The 8,963-nt window shown below is 56.3% G+C and overlaps 2 protein-coding genes across 2 annotated transcripts; both read right to left on the bottom strand.

The window, feature by feature from the left end:
* Nucleotides 1-1,946: 1,946 nt before the first annotated feature.
* On the bottom strand, nt 1,947-3,143 carry CGCS363_v011995 (uncharacterized protein; the record flags this gene model as incomplete). Its single annotated transcript, XM_036643844.1, has 1 exon — nt 1,947-3,143. The coding sequence occupies one exon, from the start codon at nt 3,141-3,143 to the stop codon at nt 1,947-1,949; it is 1,197 nt and encodes a 398-aa protein (XP_036490494.1).
* A 1,795-nt stretch (nt 3,144-4,938) lies between these two features.
* On the bottom strand, nt 4,939-6,140 carry cah-0 (Carbonic anhydrase; the record flags this gene model as incomplete). Its single annotated transcript, XM_036643845.1, has 3 exons — nt 4,939-5,221; nt 5,271-5,944; nt 5,997-6,140. The coding sequence occupies 3 exons, from the start codon at nt 6,138-6,140 to the stop codon at nt 4,939-4,941; spliced, it is 1,101 nt and encodes a 366-aa protein (XP_036490491.1).
* Between the last annotated feature and the right edge of the window lie 2,823 nt (nt 6,141-8,963).

The raw sequence follows: 8,963 nt of genomic DNA on the forward strand, positions 1-8,963 counted from the left end.
GTATGAGATTCAGATTTTCACCCAGCCAACGGGGTGCTTTGTGGGCTTTCGTTGCTAATTTCTTGAATTTGTCTTTGAGCAATTCTAGAAGACGAAGTATGATATCGGACCCTTTCTCTAGCTGTTCATCGCTCAGTGGAGAGATATTGTCCATGGTGAGTTGAACAGAGGAGCGTAGAGAGAAGCGGGGATGCACCGGCGGATGGTCTGATACCAGCTACCAACGGTTTCCGGCGGAATTGTGGAAAGGATCGAATCCGAGGTGGACAATACACTGAAATAGAACACAAAGATTGACTGCAGATGCGGTACGAAGAAGTGGGACGGCGGTCTATGATACTTATACTATCGAAACTCGGTGTTAATGGACATACAGTTGGCCAACGCAAATGGAACACATTAATCTTGGGAAAGCAAGCGTCCTCCATTGCATTCCGGGCACCAAAGTCCGTTAACCTCAGGAAAAGGCTAGAACACAACACACTGAGAACCATTAGGCACGCTGGACATAACTGGTGGTCCAGAATAGGGGAATACATTGAGTCATCGGGCGTCCAAGGCAGGTTTCTGTTCTGTACGTGCAGGAGGCTTCAAGTTGGTATATTACCAGAAGTGAAAAAATCATTCACTCTCAGCTTCGGATGAGGCGAAATACTGACGATGAGCCAATTGACCTCAAGGGGGGGGGAAATAAAGATGGTCCCAATCCGGTACTAGGCCCGGGTCCAAGTGAATTTGGCCAAGCACAGCAAACAAGCCAAGCACATCACGCAGGTCGAGCACAGCACACAAGCCGGGCACTCAGGCCGGGCCAAGGCCTAGCATGTGTCCCTTTCATCATCATGTCGAATGATTTCTGCCACCCAGACTGCATCAAGAGTCGCTTGGTGGCCACCAAACACGGCCGCTCAGAAAGCACTATTGATTCTGGCCCCGGACTTATCAGCGAGCGGGAGTCAGGACGTGGCGCAGAATGAAAGGTGGCGAATGTAGTGGCCTACCTGACAGCTCGAAATGGCACAGGCTACCGAAAACCAGGACCGTGGAATTACGTGGCGAGTAAAATGCCCGCGGGCAGATCGGAAAACGCCGAAGGTGATGTGGCATGCTGAAGTGGAAAAGCAGCATCATTCTTGCTTACGACGTCACGGCGCCGATGAGCTGGTACACCACTCTGAACAGCCAAGATTTCCTCTTTTGGGAAATTTCCACCATGCATCAGGAAACTGCGTGAAGAGTCACACCTGGTGTTGAAAGGGATAGTCCGAAATTCAGGCACTATTTCGTGGAGAAGGAGAGGTCGTTTCTGTAGGAAATGCCATCACTCGTCCAGCAAGTTCTTACCTGTGCATTACACACGGGAGGAGGATCTCTAACAATATCCATCACCTTCTGATTTGTGACACCAAAGCCAAACAAGTTGAAGTTGCCAGAAGCAGCAAAAGGCAGTCAGGCTTTCTTTCCCTCAACATCTGAGAACTAGCCACACAGCTGTCTCATGATCAGGGCTTTTAGCGCTGTGGTTCTTCTTGTTAGTCTGGCCTCCTTTGACGTGCCGCTTTCACCCTCTTCGCGCGACACCTGTAAAGTCTCCGCGACTTCAGCTGCTCTGCAATCCCACTTTGCGTGTGGAGGGATGTCGCGATTTGTTAGATTTTCTGTATTCTACGTAGAAAAGTCTGCCACACCTTCGAGAAGGACGGACAGGCTTGAGCAGGGGTGTTCATGGATATTCAATGTCAAATTAGGTACTGACTTCTAGGTACCTGTGTTCGACGGTGTGACTTGTTGCCTTTGAAGCTGTTATCGTCGAGAAAGAACTTGCGACGGGACTTAAGAGGAAGTAGATCCTGGCAGGAGGAAAAAAAGATGCGAAGGCATCAGATGGTTGAAATCTGCTCCACCGTCTTCCAGTTGCTTAATGTACCTGCCGATACTTATCAAGCTCACAGCCCCAACTTCGTCAACTCCTCCTCCACCACCTTCCCCCAAGCCCTCTCATTCTCCCTACTCTCTCTCCAAAGCTCACAAATCGCCCTCACATGGTTCACAACTAAATGCACCCCCTCCTGCACCGCCGTATACTTCACCCCGTCAACAACATCCTCCTCAATCCCCCGTTCCCTACAAACCTCCCGCGCCCACCCCCTCATCCTATCCCTCTCCCGCCTCGCCTCCTCCCCCTCCCCTCCCCACGGATACAGAAACGCGTTCGGCGGATCCCACCTCGGCCCCGGCACAACCCCGCCAAACTCCCAATCCAACACCCCCGTCACCGTCCCATCAGCCTCGTCCACCATCACGTTCGCCAGATGCAAATCTCGGTGCGCGAGCACATACACCGTATCCCCCATCTCCCTCTCATGTTCCTCCTCCCGCACCCAGGCCCGCAACCCCTCCAGCCGTGGCACCAACCCCCTCGCCCATTGCAGCGCCGCATGCCGACTGATAACGCGCACATACCGCCCCAGCGCCGCGTCCACATGCGCCGCCCACGAGGTGAACGGCCCGTCGACCGGGTTCAGACTCTCCACCGTCTCCCCCGTGCCGGCCCAGAACCGCTCCACCATCGGCGCCATCCAGAACCACTCGTCCACCACCGGGCCCGGCACAATCTCCCCGGCCTCGTCGACCCTCAACCCGCCGACATGCTTCCACCGCGACTTATCCCTTAACTCCGCCAGGTATCCCACCAGCTGCTCGACAACCTTCCTCCTGACTTCATCGCTCATCCCCCAAAACACCTTATCAGCACTGCAGCCCCGCACCCTCTCGAGCAAACTAAACTCGCACCCGAGCACGTTCTCACACCCGCTGTCCCACCGCACGACCGCAGGCACAGGCACGCTAGTGTTCTTCCTCACCCAGCGCATCATCGCGATCTCGTTCTCCGTCTTGATGCGCGGGAGGTGGTCGCCCGACACGCGCAGCACGAGCGTCACGGTGCCATCCTCATCGGGTTTGGCGGGCGCCAGCGCGGGCGCGGCCGAGGCGGGGAAGTGGAGCAGGCAGATCCGGTGGAAGGCGGCGGTGACGGTGAGCGGTTCGGTGGAGGTCGGGGCGGGCAGGCCGAGGGAGGCGGCAAGGGCGAGGATTGTGGCGGGGGAGTGCGGGGGCGGGAGGTGCGATGCGGGGTCGTCCATTTTGTAACTTGTTGGCAAGCCCGAGTTCTGCGGATGTTGTTGGTGTGATGTTGATGTTTACATGAAGAGCGCCCGTAAGACGCATTTTCAGGAATTAACAGGTGAGATTCTTATACGTCCGTCTTACCTCCCAGAATGTTATCTACAACTCGCACCTGCCAGTAAGACACTAGTCCCGGCACACCGGGCCCGAGAAAACAACGGGTCCGATCGGCGCCGTCCCGATGAATCATCCTGCATACATCCATCCCACACCACCACCCGGAGTCATCCAGTCTTCTGGCGTGTGTCCTCGCACAAACACAGTCAGCCGTCCCAACGGGTGCGGTGCGTCACACACACCAATGAACTCAAACCACCTAATCTAACGAACACCACCCTTTCACCCTCTCCTCTTCACCAACCCTAACCCCTGACCCCCTTCCTCTACCACCGGCACGAGTCGTCGGCCAAGTTTCGAACCATCCGACTGACAACCCCCCCAGCTTAACCCTCACAAACAACGAAACCCCTTGCTGCGAACAACGGAAAAGACGGAAAAACAAAGCCTTCACAAAAATTCCCAACCTTTCGTTCTCGTTATCAATCAGATCAAATTCATGCAGCGCCAAAAACAGCGAGAGAACCCCGGCCCTGCAAAAGTCTCCGTTCCCAAGTCTTCTGCCGTCACACCTAATCAACATAGGGCTGCAGCGCTAACAGCCGCTTAATCTATCTCCAATCAACCTCCCCGCATCCTCATACCGACAAGGCCAAAGAGCACAAACACAACACCTCTTGGCTTGATCGGCACTTTCACCTGTGCCATCTTCCACATCACGGCTCTCAGAAAACTCGACCGACGGAAAACCCCCAGTCAACAACGTGCCACGGACTATCAGGCCGTCCCACCGCAACGGCCAACTCTGCGCCGCCACCACGACTCGCACCCAAACCCAACCGGAAGCAAGCCCACCCCTGTAATGAGCCGCCTGAAGAGCCGCGCAACCGGCGTGCCAAGACCACAGAACTCGTGTCTACCAAGACTCTTTAGAGATGGATGTGCTGAGTTTTCTCGCCTCTAGCAGAATGATGCGCGCGTGGCGCTTCTATTTACGCTGTCTTTGTATCTTGGCCAAACGTGAATGTTGAAAGAGATAAATAATGAACATTTCCCCGGCGGGGAGATGCAACTTAGGGCTCGGCCAAAAGCACATCACTTTCTAGGTAGGTAAGGAGCGATGGATGACTCGCAACTCATGACTCTTCACAACGGAAATTATGTATGCTCTTCATATCTTTTATCCATTAGGTATCTTGACTCGAATGCAATGCATTGGGACTTTGGAGCCCCGTGGTATCTCCCCCAACAAGTCACTGTGTCTAATCTGTTACCAAGCGCAGTTTTGTTGCCAAGCCATTCATCCCATCTTGTACTTCAAGAATAGATGTCTGTCATCTAAGCCAGACGGCAACCACAAAGGAAATCACTGGATATCTACACATGCTTTTCTCGCAGACAAATGAGATGCCCGGGTGCAACTGTCCTTCAATTAGTCATGTCTGTAGACATTTGCGCAGCTGGCTCGCGTAAAAAACACTGTAGTCTTGTCTCAGCTGCGCGTGTTGCGCCCGGGGCTTTTCTTTCCGACGGAGGATCCTCCTTTCTCCCATCGACTCGCATGACGCCGGGATACAGTCGAACTCAAAACAGGCATTCCGCAACCTTGTGTTCCCAGTTCATCCCGCGCTGAGTGATTCCAGTGTCCTGTCATGATATCGTCTCGTCGCAATCGTCACCGTTCGTGGTAGTTGTTTATGCGTGGGCGGCAGGGGCAGCGGCCTCGGCAGCGGGAGCGGCAGGGGCAGCAGCGACAGGAGCAGCAGCAGCAGGCGCAGCGGCGTTGACACTGGCGACAGTCTTCTGGGCAACCTGAAGGATGTTGTCCTGGCCGAGGGTGTTCTGCGGGAAGCGCGCGTTGAAGCCAATGACATCACGGACGGCGTTGAAGGTCTGGGGCTGGACCATGAGGCGCTGAGTAGAAACGAGCCACTGGACACCCTCGGAGCAGGGAGGGGTGGTAAGAGAGCCCATGTAGCTGCAGCAAAGTTAGTGATAGTCTTGGTGTCAGTGATTTGTTGTCTTACCTCTGGAACTGGCCAGCGCTGAGAAGGGTGACGACCTCCTGCATGTCGAGGGCGCCAGTCTTGGTGACCGTGCCAGGCTCCTTGATGGCATCCAGGGAAGAGAAGACGGTAGCGAGAAGGTTGGAAGAGGCAGCCTCAGCCTTGACGGGGTTCAGAGTCATGCTGGGGATCGTCTTAGCACCCTCGGCACCCTTGGCGGCGTCGAGAGAGGCGCGGCGGGACATCTTGCTGCGGCGCTCGGCGGCAGTCGTCTTGTTCTTAGCGGCCTCGGCGGCGGGGGCCTCGGTAACGGGGGCAGCGGCAGCAGCGCCCTGCTCAACATCGATGTAGGTGCCAATGACGGCGATTTCCTGGTTGGCTCCCTCGAAAACCATGTGCATCTCCATGGCCATGCTCCTTCCGGCATCGAGATGCTCGCTAGGCAGGTGGAAGTGGAACTGCTGGAGGGTGAAGTTGGAGCCGCCAACTTGCATCGAGCCTCCCTTGGCGATGACCTCGACGGTGGTTCCCAGGTTCTCAAACTCGGTCTCCTCCATGTTGGGGATCTGCAGGTTGATGGAGCTGCCGGGGAGGGTGTTGAAGGCACCGGCAACCATGTCGATGGGGGACTGGGTCTTTCCGGTGGCACAGAGGGCGTTGGCGGTAGCGTCAAGAGCAACCCAGTTCAGGGGGCCCTTTGAAGCCTGTTAGTAAAGACGAGGCGAGCTGAGAGGCGGATCTACTCACATTGGTTCCGGAGTAAGCAAAGGTGTTGACCTTGACCTTTCCACCCTCGGCGCGGGGATCCAGATGAGTGCCGTAAGCGCAAGAAGCCAGGACTTGGGAGACGGAAGCGGCAAAGACGCCGGCGGTGAAGAGACGAGAAGCCATTGTAAGGACGGTAGGGTACGGACCAGCTCGTGAAGGCCTACAAAAGATTGAGAGAAGAGAAGAGTAGTAAGAAAAAAAAGTCAATTATTGGTTAAACAGTGTAAAGGCCAGCCCTCTAGGGGAAGAAACGAAACGAACGGGGAAGAGAAGTGAAGTTGGTAAAGGTTGGTGAGGTAAGAAACGAGATGAACCAGGAAAAAAGAGTACGTCTGTGTCAAGATGGCATGATGTCTATATAGTTTAGAGCTGGAGTCGTCAGTTGAAGGATGGTTATCGAGATGATCGCCCTCGAAAGTCCAGAAATAGCATCAAAGACAGCGACCCATGGGTAGATGCTCGGAGCGGACGAGGCAGGAGGGACGGAATGATGGTGAGGGACTTGGCAAGCGCTTCATCCAGGGTTGTGAGAGGAGGCGGGAGGCGAAGAGGGCGCAATGAGCAGCCGTGGGCGAGTGAAGAACGAGGATAAGGGTGCCTTGGGTTTGGGGATGAGCGCCTCCGTTTCCCATGGTATCGTAGGCGTGTTTCTGGCGGTGCTGACGGGGGCGGTTCAAGCTTCTCCATCCAATGCGACAGCATGCCATCTGGACTATGGGACCGCAAGCATGGCCGTGGCCAGTGTGTTCTCGCCCGGCAGTGGGCGATGGCTGTCGAGACGGAGGAGAGGGGCCGTTTGCAGCGGCGGGCGGAATGACCAGGGCCCCGGTCTGGTTGACAGGATGGGAGTCCGTCGCCAGGATGAAACTGCCAGGCTCCGGAGGGTTGGAAAGGCTGTGGGGAATATGACCACTTTATCGGTTGAAGGCTTGGCTCAGCAAAAGGTCGAGCAGAAAATCCATGGGGATGCGTAGCACGAGTCTCAATGAGGCAGCGCGACGTGGCGGCGAGCGACAGTCTTGGTTCGGACGGAGGTGAAGCCCCGTCCCCATGTTCATGTTCTTTGCGCTGGGTGGTGATCTTCCTCTTGAGACGAAGGCGATCAACCGGCGCTCAACACCATGGGGAGCGATCCTTAAAGGCCATGATGGTGATTTCCCGGAGGCGGCAGGCGAGGACTAAAAATAAGCATTCGAAATGATCTGCTTCTAGGCAAACAGCCGTTCAAGTGCAGTTTGGAGAAATAAGCGGGCGGGAGGAATTTTCCAAGAGAAGGACAAGAAATGAGGCTCTATCCAAGAGAAGTCCAAGAGATGCACCCAAGACCAGAAGGTGGGGAGGGGGAGGCCACTGGACCTTCCCTCTTTCCATCGAGAGGCACAGTTGCAGACAGGTACGTACACATCTCTGCACGTGTGTTCCATGCTTCATGCCTTCCTGGGTGAGCAGGTTGAGGTAAGGTAGGAGGAAGTCTTGGACTGGAAGGCGGCAAGTGCGATGCCTGCCGCAGCTTAACCTTCTCTTTTGGTGGAGCAGAAGAAGAAGGGGAGGGAAAGAAGGCTTGGCAGTTCCCGTCTCACGCGTGGCAGTGGCAGTCCTTTCCTGCGTTACCTTAGGTTGACAGTGGAGGGCGGTCAGGGACCAGCTCACAGCTAAAAACCTTAATGGGCCGTTGGTAGCGCCCTAAACCTTAAGGCCTTTTAGGGCCTGCCGGCGTCCATTGGAAGGAGGCGCCCAGCACAGGCCTCAGGAGCGCCTGCCTCCTCGGACTCTTGCCTGCTGTGTTCGGACGACACAGGGGGAAAGAGGCGGTCCACTTTTCGTACCTTCCAGCCGTCGCAGCTGCGCACTGAGACGACGCTCTGGACAGGAAGCAGCCAGTTCCAGGCCGCAGCAGGAGGCACCGGCACCGCAGCTTCTTCTTTCAAGTGTCGCAGAGTCGACGCCTCCGGCAGCAGGAACGATTGAATGAGGCCTGACGAAGACATTTCGTGATGAGGCTAGCACAGATCAAGTCATTGGATCCCGTGGGGATGGGTGCGAGAAGGGATGACAGGAAGAAGGGGCAAGAAAAAACCGCCTGATTTTTGCAGAGCCAAGAGCTTGAATGGCCGCCAAGTCAAACCAGGGCGCTGGTGATGGCAGGGGTTGCAGAGGTAAAGGTCCAGCCCCAAGACCCTGAATTGCGCTGCTCCCACTGGTGGCTGCAGTCTCTGTGGGCAATAAGCTGCCTGACTAAGCTCCCCCCCAGTGTCAGGTCGTGATGTGGGAGGGGCCGCCGCTGGCCGTCTGCGTGGCAGCGTACCATCCAGGCGGTACGCCGCTGAAAGCCCCTTCCCTGCCCGCCGCAAAATCCTCGCTTATTTCTCCTTCAGCGCCTCGACCTGCTGATGGACGCGCTGCTCGTCAACTAACACGCGGCCAGTTGACCACCGGCCGCGCCTCGCCAAGTCTTGCAGCTCCTGATTTCTTCTGGGCGCGTCTCACCCTTTCCAGGGCCTGCGACAAACCATCCGCCTCCACCTCCAGACCATCACCAACTTCACGTTGCATTCGCCTTCTCTTCAGCCCCTCCCCCTCGCCCTCCGCCTCTGTCTGCGAGCACTTCCACCAGTCAGCATACTCCGTCAAGCCTCAACGCGCCTCACCTGCAAGCCATACCATCCCTAGCACCTTTTCCGCCGTCGTCTCGACCTCCCGTCGGTACAGCCTGCCTGTCTTCGAAGCCTCTTGGCGCGCCTCCAAACGTCAGACGCCCCTCACCGCGCCAAGTCCCATCGCCTACCGGCATCGCGTCTGATGTTTGACGACGACATGGGGCATGTTGAAGCCATCCCCATTCTTCTGCGCCCGCCACCACTCAGAACCACGAAACCACTGCGGAAGACCCGGTTCCCAGACTCCACGCGACGAACAGAGGGCACGCTGTCGTTCAGCGGGGAGGCC

This window comes from Colletotrichum siamense, assembly GCF_013390195.1.
Source record: "Colletotrichum siamense strain Cg363 chromosome Unknown KSG_Cg363_contig08, whole genome shotgun sequence".
In the NCBI taxonomy this organism is placed as follows: domain Eukaryota; kingdom Fungi; phylum Ascomycota; class Sordariomycetes; order Glomerellales; family Glomerellaceae; genus Colletotrichum; species Colletotrichum siamense.